Below are 21,901 nucleotides of genomic sequence, written 5' to 3'. Positions count from 1 at the left end.
TCACACACATATTTATTAATATAACGAAAAGGAATATAAAATTAAGATATTATATTTTCTGTTAGTGTTTGTGTGTGTTTTTGTGTTGTGTAAAACCGCAGGGCGGCTGATGGCATTTGAAGATGACGGGTTTTGATGAAGGTTTGTTCATTTGCTGAAAACAAGGACAACCTTTCGAGGTTATATTTGTTTTGGTTTTTAATACCTACCAACTCCAACTCTGTCTCCATCTTGTTTTTTTTTTGTGTGAGATCAAAGAATTGGCTGGTTTTCATTTATATTTAGAGGAGGGTTAAAAGGTTTTCTTTTTTTTTTTTTTGGTTTAATTTATGTTGTTTATGTCAAGTCGATTTGAAGAAGGAATCGACGAAAAGAACCTAATTCTGTGGTTAAATTGTTTGATGAATATTGATAACCTTGGCATGGTATAGACTTTGTAGGGTGTTTTTTTTTTTTTGGAACGTCTGGTTTCAAAAATTCCCAATTAGTTTGTGTTGATATTTGAAGAAAATTAATATATTGAATATTTTCGAATCTTTCGGCCTTGTGGTCAATAAGATATTCTTATTGGATTAAATGTGTAAGGAAAGGGTTTTGTTATGCCAATGTAATGTTTCAAAAAAGCTTATTTCTTAATCAATAATGAAGAAGCTTACTTATTTAGGTTTGAAAATATTAATTAAATAGGTCGAAAAGCGAATTAAGTTGTAAGAGAATTGACTGGTTGGATATTGTTTCGAATACGAAATATTGAATATAAATATTTTAATTAACAAAAAGTAAAGGAAAAATGGAAAATCTGGTAGCGAAGTTATCTGAAAAAATTATTTCATTAATTTTATTGATTGGTATCGACGATGAATATGTTTTTGAAGATGAAAACTTTTTTTTTTCAAAATTCTAGAACTATAAGAATATATCATGTAATTCTGATAATAAAAATAAATAGACTTTAACGGTCTAGAAATATTATCAATTTGATTGATGCGTTGTTATAGGTATTAACAACTTAACTGTCCAATGAGTCCCATATGACTCAAAATATATGTTTTGTCCCAAGCCTACAGAGTCCCATGTATCATATATGATTCATATACATATTTTACTAAAAACAACTTCACTGTCCCCATACAATCTGATTAAAAACCCTTTCTACGTTCAATATTATTTTGTTTATTTGAAAGATTCATCACTCCACGTCCCATGAGTCCTATTTGACTCATCGAATATTTTCTGTATCGTGTTTCTGGAGTCCATGAGTCATATATGATTCATAAAGACGTGTTTCTAAAAACGTGTTTGCTATATGAAAATATGGCTGTAGAACATATTTTATTCATGAATGTGTAGGAAAAGAAGAAATACTTTACCAAACTGCAAAAAAAATTCGAAAAATGTTTGAGCAAACAAAGTTATTTCATAAAAAAATTTTTGATTTTTTTGAAGGTTTTTTTTTCTATTTTGGGAGAAGTTATATGTAAACATATGGAAGAATATTTTTTTAACTACGATTCACAATTATTGTATAGGTAGGTACATAATAAGAAAATTAAAACACCGTTAATAGTATCAGCGACTGAAAAAACAAATCTAGTCAAAATTGTAGAGGCATCAAAATTTGAATGCAGCAATGCAGGATAATTAAAAGAGGCTTGATAATGTGATTTGTCTTGTATTGCTTTCCACACGCCAGCCGTTTTGAAAAATACGTTTTGATCAATACCTCGAAAACGACTCATCTTACAGAAAATTTGCAAGGACGTTATTGCCCCTAAATTATATTATCTTTCTTTTTTAAATTCACAATTTTCCTATAGAATGAATAATTTTTTAATTAGAGAGCCAAACAATTAATATGTGCTTTTAATTTTTTATTTTTTACTCCTCAAAGCAGTTCTAAGGGGTAAGAAGTAAGGGAAACATAAACAATTTCCAAACATTTTTTTTTCTTTTTTGTTTATTACTTTTTATCTCAATGTGTACATTTTTGCACTTTTTTTAGTCAATCCGTATAAAAATAATGATCATAAGTAAATGAGACCAAAAAAATATAAGCTGCTTCAATAAGAACCTCCAAAATTGAGCAAAATAAACCAAAAAGATGTGTTTTTTCCTATATGTAAGTGCAACTTAGTTCATCTTCTCCGCGCTCTACACCCGAAACGGTTGATTTTAGAGAGAAAATTATATTGTATATAATTTTACGACGAACAATGCCCTCTGATGACCTCTGAGAAATAGGTCGCGAGATATTTGTGAAAAATTTATTTCAAGGACCATTTGACCCTTATAACATAAGTTATAACTTTTATAGCCTATAAGGTATCAATGTAAGTTTTTCACATTTTCATTACAAAAATGAGCATTACTATTTACAAATAATGCAATTAGAATTGGTTTCTTACCTAAGTAATTGGTAAATATTGTTAAAAAAAGAGTTTAGTTTTATGCTCCTATATGATTCATTGGACTTGTGGCGATGTAAATCATCCATGAATCATATAGGAGCATAAAACTAAACCCTTTTTTTAACAATATTTACCAATTACTTAGGTAAGAAACCAATTCTAATTGCATTATTTGTAAATAGTAATGTTTGTTTAAAAAAAAAAGTACTGGACTCTGGCGACAAGGGAAAAAATAAATTATATGAATCCAATGTGCTTCATGGGACGTATAGACTTGTTGATGAGAATAATGATGGACGTATAAGGTTTTATATTGAGTTGGGGACATTAAGTTGTTAAGATAGATGGCCTTAAATAAATTAAATATATCTTTATATTTATACAAAAATCCGTTTTATGCATGATACAAGTCAGAAGTGTTTTTTTTTTAGTTTTTTTTTTTTGTAATTTTTTTAATAAAAGTTTATAATTCCAGTTCCAAACATAAATCCAGACGGAAATGACGTTTGGATGTAAAAAGAAATATTTTTAAGATAATATGGTAGTGCCCTTAATTTTCGAACTTAATATCACCAAACAAAAAAAAAATTCAATCTTAATTTATCCCAAAAAAAGCGTTCCCGTAATGCCGGTTAACTGATGTACGGTTTGAATATATTTATGCATAAAAATAGTTGTGCATTGATATATTTATGTACCCGTATATGATGTTGACTTTAAAGATTGTTTGCCTAAATTTCTATGCCTATGTAACACAACAGCTTCATGTAAATTAAAATCTAGAAGGCAAAAGCTTTTATAGAGCTTGTTTAGTGCTTGCTTAAGAATTTAAACTTCGAACTTGTTTAACAACTTCTCATAAGTTTTTTTTTTAATATTGTTAAAAGAGACTTTACCGAAGAAATATGGTTTTTCGGATAAACTTCGTTTAATGAATTTATAAGAAGCTCTACAAAACTTGACAAAAACGACCTTAAAATAATTGTCTTTTATGTGTTTTTTAACCCCTTGTAGCCCCATGTGACATTTCTGTAACAAACCGAAAAAGCTCGCACAAAAGCTGTACAAACTATATTTTTTTTTTAAGCTTCTAACACAATCTTTAAGTATTGCTTTATCGAAATAGTACGCCATATTTCTAATAATTGGCACCAATAGTTTTTAATTGGCAGTTAATGCTGAAAGTTGGGCTTTTTTGAAAATAGGCAAATTTGTGTAAAAACTACGAAATTCAGAAAAATTAGTTTTTCTGGATAAACCAACGGGATTTTAGGAAAGTGTCTAAAAATAAATATTAGATAGTTTTTTGCTTGAATTTTTGCATTTTTATATAAAAATAAATTATTTAAACTTTTTTGTTTTTGCTCCCTAAATTTTAAAAATAACTAAGTAAATAATTAATTTATCGAATTTTTAAAAAAATATGTGTTTTATTATAGGTAAATCCCAATCGATTGGCATTATTAATTTTAAAATTTACGATCTTGGGTTACAAGGGGTTAAGCCATTTGAATTTCACCTTTTGGGTTATCTAGTGTTCCGGGATCGCTTTTTCTGTTTATTAGATCGAATAAATAGAAAATTTTATTATCAAATCAAATATATCTCTAAATTAGGGTGGGTCAAAAACAATCGAATAACTTTTTTTTTTATTTATATTCGCTAAATATGAGCTCTTAATTTTTACATCAATCTTAATTTAAAAAAAAATCATGTGTGCAATTCACACGTGGTTGAGTGAAACCTTAAAAATCATTTTTCTTGCAATAAAAAAAAGTCCAAAAAATATAACTTTTTTTTATTCCATCACTTTTTTTATATGACAACCTACAATAAATTTTATACCATCTAAAAGCTTATTCTTTCAGCTCAAAATGTTTATATCGACCATGCCTATACAATATCTACAAAAAGAGCTAGAATTTTTTTAACCCAATTAGTTTTCATAAAAAAAAGTAAAACAATCAATCTCTTTTCTCTTCTAACGCCATTAAATCCATTTTTTAAAAGACAACATAGAATAAATTTTATATCATTATTATTTAACCTTTTATATGGCGCTTCAATCATATTTCTACCATGCCTGCAAAAAAAGTAAGAATTTTTTAAAGCCAACCATGTCGAAATTTCAAACTGAGATTACAGTACTTCCTCTACTGCTGGCTGGGTCATCGGCAACAAATCTTCACAGGTCTTTTGAGTTATTTTTCAAGTTTTTCAATCAAAGATTATATAACTTGTAGAGCACGTACCGTTATGTGTGATATATTAAATGAAAGGTAATATTATCAGCATGCGTATTAAAGTTAAATAAATTTGTTATGTGCTCTTGATCAAAAGATATAACGTGTTAAAATAAGAAATCTTTTCACCTTTATCTCAGAATTTTGAATATGAAATTAATTGAAATTTTTCACAATCATAATTGATTTAATTACCTTTCTACTGTATAAATTTCATTTATCTATTTATTAAAACAAAGTTATGATTAATTGATTTTTCGTGTCGCTTTTTCGTTTCATCTTGTTTCAAATCACTACGATACTAAAGAAGTTTTCACTTTAAAAAAAAGTAATTTTTTTATCAATCGACTTTTTATCAAATTCAAACATAGGAAACAGATTGCTCCATAAAAAAGGTCTTATGTACTTTTTTCATTAATCTAATTATTTGAAACATATTCGAGGTCAAAGTTAAAAAAAAAAAACATCATCGACAAGACGTTTTGAGTCTCAAAAATGTAGATATTGCAATAATAAAAATCCAAACAGTTGAAAATGATACCATATTTTTTCTTTTATTTTAATGGATTTACCATGTCTAAATCTCAGTCAATCTTTTTTTATGATGACATCAAATTCTCCCTTACGTTAACACACACTAAAATTTTATACTCATTTTCCTAATTCAAAAACACCTTTCACTTCAATTTCAATCCTGATTTTCTCATATTAAACCAAAAAAAAAACTAATAAAATTGAACTAAATGACACTAACATGGGTTCTCAAAAAATAAAATAACAACAATACTACTACACCTGTCAACCCTCTCTAAATGATATCATAAAAGCTAAAGGAGTGAAGATTTCCTTTGAGAATATTTAAAAATTATTAGGTAGGTATCCTAAAACTTTTTCAAGTTTGTTCTTCGCCAATGGGAATCCTAAAAAACAGATTTTTTTTGTCGCACTTTTCCTAAATTACTTTTCAACAAGAAAAAGAATAAACACAGAAAAACCCTTTTAGAAAAAAAAAAAAACTAAAACATTTCTGTTGTAGGCATTGAAAGTAGAAGAAGTAGGGACAAGTTTGACAACTTTCATTCGAGCTGCGAAATACAAAATAGAAAGAAATAGCAGAAAAGGGGTCTCCAATTTATTATTATCACAATCATCACAACACAAAACAACATTTACTTTCCATTTCCTCTGTGTAGTTTTTTGTACTTGCCCTCTCTAAAACAGAAAGTTTCTTCTTCTTTAAGTTTTTCTTCTGTTTTTTTTTATTCCTCTAGGGGCCATGATACATATAAACACAAACACATCCCATCTCCATCTTCACATCCACATCGAGATCCTAGATACCACTCAAAACCCAGATTGCATCATAGTCAGGACATTTTCTGTAGGTTTTTTTTTTTTTTTTTACTTTTCCTTTCCAATAAACACTGACTGTAAAGTGTGCAGCAATATAAGCGCAAGTCTTTGCACACTATAAAGGACAAAGTACCAAAGTACCGTAGCTTAGAAAAAAGAAGAAGCAAAGACACACAACAAGGCACAAAAAAAAAATATGTGCCCTTTAGTGCAGCAACAATTTTTTTTTTTTCTTTGAACAGAGAGGGATACCATCGTTTTCTATCACAAGGGGAAAATAAATTGGAAAAGCTTCTTGCAAGCAGGTTGACAGCACAATTCTTTCTTTGCACACTGTGCTGCGCGCAAAAGGGGATAAGGCACTCAAGCTCGACAACCCCCAAAGTTGTTGAAAGCAAAGTACCTACCTTGTGATGTGCTTGCTTGCTGCTCCTGCTGCTGCTGCTGCTGATTCTGCAGCAAATAGCATAAACGTTTTTAATTGTCGATTTAATTGAAAACGTAACACAAGTGGATACTATACTAAGATGGGGCTCAAAAATGATGAAGGTAGGGTCCTTGCTGTGTTTAGTTTAGGAATGAACTTAGGAACAATCTTCTAATATGATTTTATTAATTAAAGGGAAACAAAGTAAAAAAAAAAAAAAAATTATTACTTCATTTTAGATACTTTTTTTAACAAAGCTGGCTTTAATCCGATAGGAGTAAGTTCAGGGGTGTATTTGTATTTTTGTGGCCTTGGAATTCACTGAGGTTTTGGCATATTTGTGATCACTATTCACCAATCATTTCTAACCATAAAAATTTGTTAGTGAAAAAAATATTACGCATACACCACAGTGACCCACTTTGATAAGAATTTTTGCATAGCTGTATCTTTGGCAATTTTCTTTCGATTTTGAAGATAAGAGTATCAAATGAAAGCACACAAAGTAAGGAATCATAAATTTGTATAATTAATACCATTAATGAATCACTGACTCCGTATAGCGCGTTGCCATTTTGTTGTGGTTTGGTGTAAACTAGGTCGGTCCTTATTTGTTTTTTTTTTTTTTAATTTTTTTTCGAAAATTAATGAAGACATCCGCTCAATCGTCTTTAAATACATAAATAATAAAAATTTCTAATTTTGTTCGTTTTGTTTGTACCCCTTACTTAGCTTGTATCAAAGTGAAATTCTTGTACTTGGACTTTAGTTTATTCGGCTTGGTGGTTTTTTTCTTTTCTAGTTTTGCACGATTATACTAAAAATGATCCTTAGTAATATTGTATTCCAAGATATCATTGAAAATATATTCTTGAATAGAAAAAAATTGAAAAGGATATCAATTTTTTTAATACCTATTATGTTTTTTTTAAACTTTTTTCTAGATTTCTCAAAAATTTAATTTTTAATTTTCTTGTTAATTTCAATTGTTTTCTGATTTTTGCAAAAAATTAGTTAAGCCTTTTTTGAGAAATCTAGAAATAAGTGTAAAAAAATGTTCACTGTGGCGTATGCGTACTATTTTTTTGTTTTGTTTTTTTATTCAACAAAAAATAAAATAATTTAGAATATTTTGAAATTTAACAAATAGTATTTTGTGTGGCATAAGAGACGATTTGTTTTTACAATTGCGACCTTTTGGATTATGCAAATGACTTACACAGAATATTTCAATTTAACCCGCGGAGATAACTACAATAACTGGATTTTAATTGAAACCAAAAATAAAAACAAAAAAAAAACAAAACATCCCAAAATGAGCTGTCTTTTTTAATTTCCAAAACTTTTCTTCCTTCAGGACATTTTCAAGGTAAAAATGTTACCAAAAACCATAGACATCCTTAATTAACATCAAAATACTGGTTTTCATTAACAACTCTGTAGTAAGCACCTACAACAAGCTTTTACAAGTTTATTATCCAAATAAGTTTTATATTACCTTCGAAAAAGCAGTAAAATGTGATCCCTTTCTCTCTGTCTCTTTCTATTGTTTTCCTTTATAACCGTGTGTCATTTTCATAGAGAGTAGATAGAATATAATTTCCAATGTCATTCATTGTGTTTTTCCAACAGTTTGTTTGTTTTCATTAATTTTTTGGTTACACTCTCGCAGCAGTATGTTTCCTTTTTCTATAGTTTTCAAAGTGTTTTTTCATGTTCATGTTTGTTTGTGTGTGTGTGTGTGTTTATGTTTTGTCTATCGTTTTTGGTTTTTGCGTTTACGGAATTTTGATGGGAAATTGTTCAAAAACAATTTTATTCCATGTCAGCAAAAGTCCTTATAGAGTCCTTTTTTGTCCTGTTTTTGGGTATATTTTAAAATTCAACAACCCACAAAAACGTGGTAAACATTCTAAAAAAGAGAGAGAAAATCTGGCATAGTTTTTAATTTTACATCAATTTCAAATGAGCCTTGTAATGTTTTCTTCTTTTTTTTTTTCTTGTTCATATTGATGTTCTTGTTGTTGCTTACCTTATGGGCAGTATCAAAATCGATGACTTGAAAGGAATAGAAAATTTTGTTTAAGAATCACAACAACACCCACATCAAAAGGGTTTAGGTATTGTAGAAGAAGGAATTTTTGAATAAAATCAAAAATCGATTTTGATGGTATTCAAAGAAAAGGCGAATATTTACATAACTTAGTTTTATAGGACGAAACAAAAAGTTAATTCAATCCATTCTCAAAATTTAGAATTTTTTTAATAATTGAAGAAAAATATTGGAATAAAAAGAAATATACATATATTAGAAGGTTTTTAGAAAATCAGTTTCTTTTTAAAGATTTTTGAAAATAAAACCAATGATATATCAAAACAAAAGGTATCTTACCTTCTCTTAATTAAATTAAAAATAAAGATTTGTGAAAATGTATAAAAAACAATACCTAGAATGAAACATGAATTGAATTCGTATTTCAATATAAATTACTTTTGTTTGAAGAAATTGTTTAGTATTGTAATACATTTTTCTTAGATATGTACTATTCCTGGAGTTCTCTCAAAATCTAAAAATATTTTTCTTAAATTAATCAAATTTGTGCTTTTTGTTTGGTTTTTAAAGTATTAAAAAATAGTAATTTTTGGAAAAAAAATATCAGAGTTTTTATTAGACATGGACAAGGACATGACTCCTGTGGAGAATCCACTAAAATATTTTCTTCGTTACTTCGTTAAGGTTGTAAAAAATAATTTTTTTTTTTAAATTCATTTGTTTTCCATTACAAATTAAAAAAAATATTTATAAAAATTAAAAAAATTGCATTTTATAGCAACTGAAAAAAATAAAAAAAATTTATTGCAACCGAAAAATATTTGCATTAACAAAAAAAAAAAATATTTATTGCAAATGAAAATAGTTTGCATTAAAAAAAATGTTATTGCAATTGAAAATTATTTGCATGGAAATAAAATTTTATTGCATGTAAAAAATAAAAAATAAAATGCACGACTGGGTCGCACGAACTTGCTCTTAGAGTTCAAGTTGTTTAAATTTTTAAGACTTTTTATATTATATTTTTAAAATGTAAATAAAATTAGTTTTTTTTAAAAATAAAATAAAATCTCAAATCAAATTGATCTCCAAAACAAGTATGCAGTTTTGATTGATATATTAAGATGCATTTTTAGAAAAAAAAAAATTCAAAATCGTTAGGACCGTTTTTTTTTTTTTTTTTAAACTAATTTTTTATAAATAATTTTTTGGAAAAAAAGTTTTAAAATAAAATTGGTATGCTATACTTTGTAGAAATCACTAGGTAATCAACATCGTAAATCAAAATTTAAAAAAAATTCAATGTCCCGTTTTCGAAAATTTGATTTTTCAAAAAAAAAAAATTTCAAAATTTTTTTTAAAAATCCAAACAAATTTTTTTCGAAATTTTATTTTTGGCTTATATCAAAATTATATGAATGCTTCTTCACAAAAAGTTTCGTTGAAATCGAAAAAATTATTTCGGAGTAAATCGGATTTAAAAAAAAAAAAAACGTTTCTATGCCAGGTACCGTTAATAATGATTTCCAAGATATTTATTGCAAATAAAAATAAAATTTTATTGAAAATAACAAAATTAACTTCATTGAAAAAACAAAAAATCCAATGCAAAATGTGTTTATTGAATATTTTTCCTTCTAATATTCGTTGAATTTGCAAATACTTTTCTGTGGAACTAAAAAAATTTTTTTTAATTCATATTTTTATCAGTTGCAAAAATAAATTTTTTTTAATACAAATTTGTATTATTTACAAAAAACATTTTTTTTTAATTGATATTTTTACAACCCTGGTCGAGACATGATTAAAGTGGGCCATAAAGTAGGTACTACAAAGTTGCTTCTACGTACCGTAAAGTCAGTGGCGTATCCAGAAACAAATTTGGGGGGGGGGGGGGGGGGTATAGTAGGGGGGGTATATAGCGTATAGTAGCATTTTACTGCTCCCGACAGCTTCGTACTACTGTCTCCTTTCACATTCAAAGTAGCTATTTTTCCAAGTTCTTGTATCCCAAACATTTTACACAAACAGCAAGGTGTTTAGTAATCTTTAAAAAAAAAAAAAAACACTTTTTCGTTCGAACTTTTTCATGTGCTGAATTCAAAACTGTTTACAGATTTATTCCTATCACGTCTAGTTTTTGAGCTATACTCATCAATTTTTTCGGTATAAATGCTGGTATAAATTTCCGCAATTCGACCGAAAGTGAACTGGCATCATTTTTCAATTTCACGTGAAATTGATCTTCGATTGATTTCGAAAACTTCGAAAATGCTTCGAACTGTCAAAACTGAAGGATCATCCATTTTTATTTTGTTAAATTACTGCTAATTTGAACATGGATGCAATTTTATTGGCCACTTTATTTGAAAAAAAGCAGAATTTAAAAGAAAAAATAAGAAGTCACATTTTGCGAGACATATGAAATATGTAAGTGAAATGCAGAACATGGGCGATATTATTGCAAATTTTCAAAGAAAAATGAATTAGATAAAGTGTAAGCGAATGAGGTTGCAAACACAGAGGCATAATATTTCATGCCTCATGTGTTTTATGTATTTTGTATTAAATTAACAACAAATAAACATTACAAAACAATAAAAATATAAGTTTTGATAATATTTTGTCAAAAAATTGGAGATTCATTGAAAAAGATACCAAGTTCACGAGCAGAAACAAAGCGAATTGAATTCGATCAGAAAATCGAAATGAGCGAAAAAAATGTAGAACACCTAATTTCACTATCGGCAACGCAAGTGAATGCTCAAAAAATGAAATGCAGAACGTAAAAGTCTCAAAAACTATTTTTCAATTAAATTATTTTGATGTTTAATCCGAAATATATATGTACCTATTTTTTAATAATATGTTCCTTTTTTAATACAAATCAGAAGCACAAACTGGAATTTGCTTCAATAAACCATTAGTTATGTTGACCACTAAGATATTGAGATATAAAAAATTTGTATTTCCAATATCTTTTGGGAAAAATATTATTTTTGAAAAAAAGTAATATACTCAAGACACTAAAATACGACGTGATTGCATAAGAAGCTTTGCAAAATTTAACGGTGATGTATTTCGACGTCAAAACAACAAACAAATTATTTGCAGAATTCTGAATTGGACTAAAATCCTGAAAATCCCAAACCTCAACGTCAACTAAGGCACTTACTCAAACAAACACAAACAACCATTTTAGAATTTGGAGGAGGCTCGATCATTTGAGCTGCCTCTAAATTTTTACGATTTACGAAGAAGTTTCAGTTAATCATGTAGATTATGATGAAATCAGCTAAATAGTAACATGATTTTGGAGGCTTGGGGGGGGCTTGAGCCCCCTGAGCCCCCCCCCCTCTATACGCCACTGCCTAAAGTAAAGATTTGTCACATTAAGTATACCCATTTCCTTTTCCAAACTAAATTAATCCATTTTTAAAGTTGTATCCAGAGTTTGCCAAATTAAATTTATGGATTTAGAAATCGAATTCACTTTTTTGCAAATCAAATTCACCTTTTAAACCACAATAATTTTTTTTTTTTCTGATTTTATGTCATTTAATTCACATTGTTTGATATATTTCTTAATAGAGTCATTGTAAAGAGATTGTCTTTATTCACTTGGTTTCAAAAGGTTTACAATGGGTTCAGTTTTAATATATACATACATTTTGTTCCCATAATTACTCATCGTTAATAACCTTCAATATTGATTGCTGAGTAAGTAAGTCACCCAATATTTGCAACACTATTACACCAAGGCCATTTTTAGTTGCCACTCAAGGTTGGCCCACCTTCAAATTCCGATAATTTCAATGACATAGTTTTGTATAATGACAAATTACTTATGTCTCTTCGGACTGGCCTATTAAATCCACAACTTCACAGCCAATAAGACGACATAACCATTACCATGCCCAGTTGTCATTTAATGGATTTCTATCCATTCATCATCTGAAGATATAGATTTGTTTAACTCAAAAAATCTAGGATACAGCATTCTCATGGACAGCCTAAGCTGCTAACATCATTAGTAAAAAGAGTACTTTCGACGACAAAAAGTCTTTGACTTGAAACTGAATTTGAATTTATTTAAATCTACCCTAAAGTGTGAAGCATGTCCGCTTCTTTGAGCATCTCAAAAACTTTATCTATTAATCAAAAGTAAATATTTTAAAAGGAATCATTGTACAAGGATTAGATTTGTTTGTCTTTTAACTAACAACTCATTTCTTCTTATCCTTTTCTAAAAATAAATTTTAATATTTATATCTCATTGGATTAAAAATAAAAACAATAAGACAAAAAACAACCAAGAAAATCTCTTGTCATCTCACGGAACCAATAATAATAATCTAAATTAAATTAAATTATCTCTTTCTCTCTCCATCCATTTATCGAATATATATTAGATGGATGATACTCGTACCTTCAACTTGTAGAGTGGTATAAATGGTTTATGCCAATCTTTATTCGAAGGATTTTCTATATTCCCTATATCTTTTGTTGTATTTCTCTATTGGACACTTCTTTGGATTCCTTAAGAGCTTATAACACAAATACACAATATAAACTCCTCTCGAACGTATGTAGGAACAGAATAGAACTTAAAAAAAAAAAAAAGTTTAAAGACTTCCAGAGCTTGAAAGACTTGAACAAAGTCAAGTCGTTTCATTGAGATCGAACGTTGTTTTGAAGTGTTGGATAAATATAACCATAACCATTATACGGACCATACCACTTTTATACAGGGTGTTTTAAATTTGTTCTCATTTTCAAAATTTCGAATAGGTACATTTTTCAAAAGCAAACTTTTTAATTAAAACTCCCCAAAAAAATTCGAAGGCCTATTATTTTTTTATCCTCAATTCTATTCAACCTTTATTCCAGAAAAACTTTTAAGTCTCAAAATTCCTAAGAAAAAAATCCCCAAAATCAGGAAAAGTCAAAGTTTCAAATTTTTGTAATTTTTCTTTTTTAAAAAAGAGAACACCCTGTATCATTTGAATTCTACAATTAGATTGTAGTTTGCACTTCCCCATAGCAAGGACATTCATATACATTCATACACAAAGATCCACACAGACATCTAACTACTTCAATATGCGGAGACTTATAGAAAGTATAAAAATGTGTGTATTTTGAAACCTCATCGTTGTTCGTCGTACAACACAACTCTCTTCGTCATTTTCAATTTTTGCCAAGGCTATTCGACCATATCCGTATGGTTTTATTTGTTAAGCTCTTGCCATAGTTTGCAGATAAGCGCAGAGAGAAGGATTCTAAGTAGGTAAATTTATGACAATAATATACGAAGCCAAGCTAACAAATAAGCTAGGCAAGATTGTTTTTTTTTTTCTTTTTTTTTTTTTGTTAGTTTAGTTTAAGGATTTAAGAATGGAGAAAAGAATAAAACCACAGGAATATAAACAAATCGATTTCACTGGATGGTCTTAAGGTCAAGTAGAATTTGGTTTCTATAGTTAGTTTTTTTTTTTTTTTTTTTTACTTTTTTGTAAGATTTGTATAGAAAATTAAACATTATTGGCAGGAGGGTGTACTTGAAAAGTAATTAAACTTTGTATCCATCTACTTTTGAGTTCAATTTATTTATTTTTATATATTGCTAAAGTTTTTTAACAACACAAAATTTTCTTTGTTAATGTCCAAATAGTCCAAATGGGTCACTGGGGCGTATGCGTAATATTTTTGATTGATGAACATTTTTAATTTTTAGTATATTTTATTTTCTATTAAAAGCAAATAAGGAAACTGGTTGCTATTTGAGGCAATAAATAAGTCTATACACCAACCTGTACACATTTCTACTAACGAAACTAATGGACTGATTTTTTTTTTCAATTTTGCTAAAGATGAGTTTATAAAATTCTGAAAGCTGTTTATATTTTTGGTTCTTATTATATCGTTTGGAACGGATAACTCCTAGTACAGGATCGTGCCATTTATCGACCTTCTTAAATCGAGTGCCACGTTTAAACTAAAGAGGGTTGCCATGTGTTAAAAATTTAAATTTTTATCCAGTTTGAATATAAATAATAATTACACGCACAAATTTAGGTAATGATTTATCATGAACATTGACACAGAGTTGCCTTACCAAAAATACTTCATAGGGTTGCCGCAAATTTAAAATAAAATTGAATGAGAACGAAGTAATTTTAACTATATGTTATTGCTTACAAAATTTATTATTTACCTTAATTATGGTGGGAGGGGAAATTTTCGAAAAAGTAACTTAAAAAAGATAATTTTTTTTAGAACAAAATTCATCAAATGACCGAAAATCATTAATAGAACATTTTTATTTTGTTTTATTTTTGAATTTTTACAAAACGAGAACAGTGGAATCTCGTTAACTTGAACACATGCAAAACAGGGCTTGTTCAAGTTATTGGATTGTTCAAGTTATCGTATGTTCGAGAGTCCACTGTAGTTCGATTACATTAAATTTTTCATGTTAAAATAGCTTTAATATATAATAAGCATTTTTTTTGTGAACATTTGCATTTTTGCTTAAATTTCGGTACCAAATTTCTGTATATAAAAAGTTTTGAAAAATTAAGAACTTGAACTCCTGTGACGCATTCCTGCATTTTATTTCTCAGGAAATGTTGAACGACTTTTATTTCAGCATTCTTAAGAAATCAAACATGTCAATACGATGATGAAGATGAGAAAATTGGGTCTTGTAAGTCCGTCTGTCTGTCTGTCAGAATGTATATGGTGCTTCAGCCGAAACGGATGAATCGATCCACTTCAAACTTGGTATGTCCAAAATTAAGGGTCCAGTCATATGCCTCTATATAAATTAAAAAAAAAAAAAACAATCCTGAAAAGTACATTTTTGGATTTAAAAATAAATCTTTACAACTTTTTTTTTTGAAAAATGCAATTTTTGAATCCTTGAATTTTTTCAAAATTTAATTTTAGGTGTTCATTAATAACACCGGCACACAAAATAAAAAAAAGTGTCATCTACCAGAAACCAGACCTATCTTTCTATATGTTTTTGGGCACGCTGAATCCGAATTTCAAGTCCGTGTGGCCCTGTCACCCTTCAGTTTTGAGTAAAATGCAAAAAACTAAAAAAAAGGAAGTTTTTTTTTTGCCTTTTTTGGGGTATTTTTTACATTTTCCTCAAAACTGGAGGGTGACCGGGCAAAACGGACTTGAAATTCGCATTCAGCGGATCCAAAAACATATAGAAAGATAGGTCTGGTTCCTGGTACATACAACTTTTTTTTTGGTGTGCTGGCACTCTCGCGACATGTCGCTTTCATAACCGACACACAAAAAAAAAAAGTTTCATGTACCAGGAACCAGACCTATCTTTCTATATGTTTTTGGATCCGCTGAATGCGAATTTCAAGTCCGTTTTGCCCGAACACCCTTCAGTTTTGAGAAAAATGCAAAAAACTCCATAAAAGTCATACAAATTCAAACGAAATGCAGTCACACGCAGTCAAACGGACTTGAAATTCGGACTCAGCGTGTCCAAAAACATATAGAAAGAAAGGTCTGGTTTCTGGTACATAACACTTTTTTTTTTTGTGTGCCGGTGTAATTACTACAAACTTGCTTGAAAACGAAACAAAAACAAGAAATTTGAGTCGTACGTTTTTGAGCTTCGAATCAGCTTTCGTCTGTGCTATAATTGCTATAAAAGCTCATATATTTTAAAGCTAGGGAACTTAAAATTTTTAAAGGTAGTTTAATTTCGGAAACAAAATTTATCTATGTATCAAAGAATCAATCCGTAAAATAGAAAAAAAATTATTTTTTCAATAAACCCTGTCTAAATGAGTTTAACAAAATTATCTTTCCACGAAGTTATGCCAAATTTGTATTATTTGCTGAAAGTATGTAAGAAAATTTTAAAACATAACTTTTTATTCAGTTTTAACGATTTTTTTTTTACTTTTTTTTATTATTTCCAGGATGTACAGGAAACAGTTCCGTTGATTGTCATAAAGAATGTTACTTTCAAAGTGGTGCCCCGACCATCAAATCATCATCAAGGAAGAACATAAGCAGCGAAAGAATAGCAGGTGAGATTGATTTACAAAAATGTAATTTTAACTTATTCAAACTTACATTTATAAGCTTCTTAAATAAAATTCATAAACAAATATTTAAGCTTAAATTACATTCCATCCATGAAACAAAAAATAATAATCTCATTCCTCGTTTAGGGTTATTCCCACTCCTTCAAAAAATGGCTCATAATCTAAATAAAGAACTGTCAAAAGTCAAAATTTATAAAAATGTTATTTAAAATTCTTAAATAAAAACATGTATACTTTACAAATTGTTTCGCTTAAGACTTTTTCACTTTGGCAGTTCTGCGAGGAAGGAATCTTTCTATTTTCAGATTTTTAATTCGAAAATTTCAAAAAGAATGTCCTCAGGTATTGTTTTGGAAATATTTTCACTCAAAATCTTCTTCAAAAAAACACAAAAGTTATCTCTAATTTTTTTTTTGTGTTGTGTTCGTTGTTGATTTTAAGTTAAAAATAAAAAAATATATTTGATAACTCGAAAAGTCATCTTCTCTTCTTTTTTTTTTTCTTTTTTTAAAACTTTTAATTTGAAGAAGATTAAACTTTCGCTGCGGGGAGATAAATGATTCTTATCTGTTTTGTTTTGGTTTCTTCTTATTTTATTTTATTTTTTTCTTAATATCCATTAAGTGAGGACAAAAAAAAGTTTTCCCATCAGCAGCAGCGTAAACCTTTTTCTTTTTTTTTTTTGGTTTAGGGTTTTTAGCATTCCCTTCAATACATTCATATCATGGTTTTAATTTTAATTTGTTTTATTTAATAAATAAAAAATGAGGAAGTAATTATTGTTTTTTCCTTTTTTTTTCTTTTTCATTCATCCTTTTTTAGCTCGAACTGGAAAAACTCGATTTGAAGTTACAATAAGACTTGGAACTAATTTGACAGCATTTTATCGAAATGCGGATGCGGAAAAGAAAACAAGTGAACATTTGCCGGGCATTTTGGAAAGACATGTGAGTTTTATTTTTCAAGTTTTGTCTACTTCTTATAGCTTTTTGAGGTTAGTATTGAATTACAAGTATTTAGGGTTTTCTAAAAAGGATTTCAGATAAATATTTTTTAATTTATGACATTTTGTTGGAAAACTTCAGAATCGATTTGTTCACATGAAAAAACACCAAAATCCGTTGATTTGGATAGAACCTCACGATGGACAGTTATAATTTTAAAGTAGTCAAAAACTTTGTTTATTTATTAACGTTTCACCGTGATATCAGCTGAAAAATTAAACGATTAATTCTTTATTGCGAACCACGGTTTCTTCAGTAAGGCGCCGGTTATAGCGTTCTAAAATAGTAACTAAAATAATACTTTGAAACAAACAACAAAAAAAAACAAGGACTTTCAAGAACAGATTCTAAAGATTTTCACAGACATTCACAGTCGTGTCTTAAAATTTCGATAGCTTAATTTGGTATCCTAGGAAAACTGATCCAGAAGATTCGTGTGATTTGAATAGGGCTGTAAAAGTAACGACAAAATGAGTACCCGCATGTATACTAGACTGATTCAAAAAAATTTTTTTTTTTTTTTGTTCAAAGCATTGTTGAAAATATTGTTGGAAATAACGAAAAAAAAATACTGTAAAAGTTTCAGCCATTAATGTTAACATTTAGTACCGCCGCATCGCAAATTTCTATTTCCCATACGATTTGTATGGGAAAGATTGTGTATTTGTGTTTAGAATTTTTTATCTTTTTAATGGTTCACCCAAAAGGCTTGAAAAAATCATTTTCATTGTAAAATTTCGCTCTACAAAAAAGCTCTTGTTAATTTTTTTGATTTACCCCCGCGTTTCGAAGTTATTCAACTTTAAAATATAAAAAGTAGTTTTTTCTCATTTTTTTTCCGATTTTTTGACGAAATTATTAGGTTTTTCAAAAAATTTGGCAAAATTTTCGAATATTTGTATTCTTTGTTGTGTTTTGTTTTCACAGATCCTTTTATATGTATAACTCTCAAACCCCTAATACTATCATATTAGATTTCTTCAATAAATTCGAATTATTCATTTTTTCAACTAAAAATTATTTTAATCAATTTTTCGCGTCCGTTTTTTTTAAATTTTATAAATGCAATTTTGTAGAGCGTTCAATTTTATACAAGAAAATGATTAAATCTAGCCTTTTTGATGAACCATTAAAAAGATAAAAAATTCTAAACACAAATACACAATCTTTCCCATACAAATCGTATGGCAAATAGAAATTTGCGATGCGGCGGTACTAAATGTTAACATTAAGGGCTGAAACTTTTACAGTATTTTTTTTTCGTCATTTCCAACAATATTTTCAACAATGCTTCGAACAAAAAAAAAAAATTTTTTTTTGAATCAGTCTAATGTATACGTTACTTTTGATACTAGTACCCGCATCAATAATATCGTTACTCGTTACTTTCGTATGTTTCGCATTTTTCGCATATTTCGTATGTTTCGTGTGTTTCGCATGCTTCGTGTGTTTCGTACATTTCGTAGGGTAACTTCGGGCATTATGGCACAACGGGCATTATGGCGCACCTCTCAACAACCATACCTCCAATACTCGCATTTAAATAAAACCAATGCAAAAACTTTGGTCTTCGTTGAACACTAGCCTTGTGAAAATCGCAGGTCAGTGCTATTATTTGTGTGCCAAACAAAAAAGAAAACAAAAAAATATACCGGTTCTGGGTTCCAATATAATATCGCTTTGTTTTTGTTTGTGTGTATCTCGGTAACTATACAGAGCACGTGTTTGTTGTGAGGAGTGGAATGCAGAGTACAGTTTTGGTTTGGTTTTATAACTTGTAATATTTTAATTGAAGAAAGAATTGTGTTTGGTTTTTGGTGTTTTGTGAATATGTGTATACTTTGCAATATGGCGCAGATGCAAAAAGGGCATTATGGCGCTAAATCATACCCGACTACGCCATAATGCCTTTATGTAAAACTAATTTCCAAAGTAACTTACATAATGTCTCTGCATTTTTTTTAGTTTGTAATTAACCTCAATTTAACGTCAATTTTATGAAACTTATTTACAATTATATTTCAGAAATACCGAATATACGTAAAAAAAAGTAAAGGACTCCGAAGTAAATGGGGTTCGCCATATTGCCCGTACATAGGGCAATATGGTTTTTTTTTGATTATTTTTAATTTAATTCATTTTTTGTTAAAAAGCTTGAATTTTTATTCTTAAATCATTTTTTTATGTTACGTTTTTATGAAATTTAATTAAAAAAAATGATTGAAGTAAAAATTGTTGTCCGTAGTAAAGTTATTCGAGTTTGTGCTTAGGTATGCCATAATGCCCTAATTTACCCTATATTTCATGTATTTGATACGTTTCGTATGTTTGGTATTTTAAGCATGTTTCGTACATTGGTATAAGAGTGTAAAAATTTTTTTTTTGAAAAAAACCAAAAACAATTTCTATAATCTAAGCTACATTTTAAGGTCATAAACATTAAAATTAGTTGCGACATTCTCATGTAATAAGAGTTTAAAGGTAGCTATATTGAATTTTTATCGTTTTTTTTTTCAATCAAACGTGGAAACTTTTTTGATTTTTTTCCAAATTTTTAGACAAAACTTCGGTAATTTTTTGTTTATACACTTAGGAGCAAAAAAACGGAATCAAATAAATTATTTGTATTAAAAACAAAAATTGCAATGGATAAAATAATGTTTCTTCAAGTCTCATGGTCTCATTTAAAAGCTTGAATTTTGTACTTTGAATTGTTGGTAAAAACATCAAAGTGCATACGATAGTATCATCGCTATCTGTCAATAAACTGCACTTCTTTTTTTTTGTAAATGTTAAATTTTCTTGATACTCGCTGCTTCAATTTCAGTCTTTTTTTTCCTAACGTTTCTATTGACTTTGTCTGTCAATAAATTCCACTTAATTTTTTTTTAATGTTGAATTTTACAGACACTTTCTGTTTCAAATTCAGGTCTTTTTTCCTTACATACTTCATTTATGTTGATTGGATCTTTAAAAAGTGAACGGGTTTTTAAGTTCCTAGCATTAATTTAAAGCTGTTGTTTCAAGCTTTTTAATGGTGCAATTGACATTCATATATGTCAATTACATCCTGACCAATTATCGTTTTTAAAGAACGAAAATTTTGATTCCATTTTTTTGCTCCTAAGTGTATTTGTTCAGTAATCTTATCAAAATTCTTTAGAGACCTTTATTTCAAAAGTACAACGCGCAGATCTTGAAATATTAACACTTCAATACAACCATGTCGAACAATATTTCATTTATTTTTTCTATTGAGAGTGATTTTCAAACCTCGTTTTCTCTGCTTTTTTTTGTGTTGAAAATTTTGCACCGAAAATAAACTAATTTTTTGAAAAACCAAAAAACTTTTGTACATTCTTGAGCTAAATATTAATACTATTAACACCAAGGTCATAAACAGATTGGTTGCGTTGTGGATATATGTACATATTTCGGCCAAATAGAGCAAATACAACAACGTTTTTTTTTTATATTTCTGTATAAATTATCGATAACACAATGATTATTGAACCTTGGCACTGCTGTTTTAATCCAGACAAAAGTAAATTCCAAATAATTATCTGCAGTTAGCATTCTGACTATGGTTACGATACCGATACGAGATGCGAAATGCGACAAATTGAGTGTATCACTTTATTTCGTATCTCTTACATCGGATTTAGTATTGAAACTGGAATCGCGTCGTTACTCGTATGTTTCGTATCTCGTACGTTTCGTATGTTTCGTTACTTCAGTACCCAGTAACGAAACATACGAGTAACGATACTGTTTAGAAAGTAACGTTTCGTTACTCGTTACTGAAGTGAATAACCGCATTTTAGTAACGAATACATACGATTTGCTACAGCTCTAGATTTGAACAATTACTAAGAAAAAATATCCAAATGAAAAATGCTATTTCGATTTGTAGAAAAAACTATTCTTGAAATTATTGGAAACAATTCATTGAACCTCAATTTCTTTGAATGACAGTTTTTTTTAATAACTATTCTTCGAATGAAAATTTGTCGAAACACTATTTTTCCGCTGAAAATTCTTCGAATGATAATTTTTCGAAAACAATTTATCGAAAAACTATCTCGTCGCATGACAAAAGAACACTTTTTATTGCACGAAATTATTATTCGAAACGGTTTATTCGAAGAATTGCTTTTCGAAATAGTATAAATTGAAAAACTGGCAGTCTTTAGTCTTATGAGGATTAAACTTTGTAGGTTTTAAAACATTTCACTTCTTTCGGAGTAAATATCATTTCCACGAATGCTACCTGAGTAAGGATTTGACGAATACAAGTGAAGTGAAGGAATACAAGCGAAGGTCCCT

General features: G+C 28.7%; 1 protein-coding gene across 2 annotated transcripts in view; it reads left to right on the top strand.

Annotated features, from left to right (window-relative positions):
- The window catches only part of LOC129920238 (uncharacterized), a 222,849-nt gene that overhangs the window by 112,025 nt on the left and 88,923 nt on the right, over positions 1–21,901 (top strand). The window contains exons 2-4 of one of the 2 annotated variants that reach the window (XM_056001496.1): positions 66–141; positions 16,443–16,553; positions 17,394–17,518. In XM_056001496.1, the coding sequence (XP_055857471.1) occupies positions 123–141; positions 16,443–16,553; positions 17,394–17,518 (255 nt within the window). In that variant the 5' untranslated portion in view covers positions 66–122. The remainder of the gene's footprint in view (positions 1–65; positions 142–16,442; positions 16,554–17,393; positions 17,519–21,901) is intronic. The other variant, XM_056001497.1, reaches the window with a different exon arrangement.

Source organism: Episyrphus balteatus, chromosome 4, assembly GCF_945859705.1.
Source record: "Episyrphus balteatus chromosome 4, idEpiBalt1.1, whole genome shotgun sequence".
NCBI lineage: Eukaryota > Metazoa > Arthropoda > Insecta > Diptera > Syrphidae > Episyrphus > Episyrphus balteatus.
This window is presented reverse-complemented; position numbering and strand designations above follow the sequence as displayed.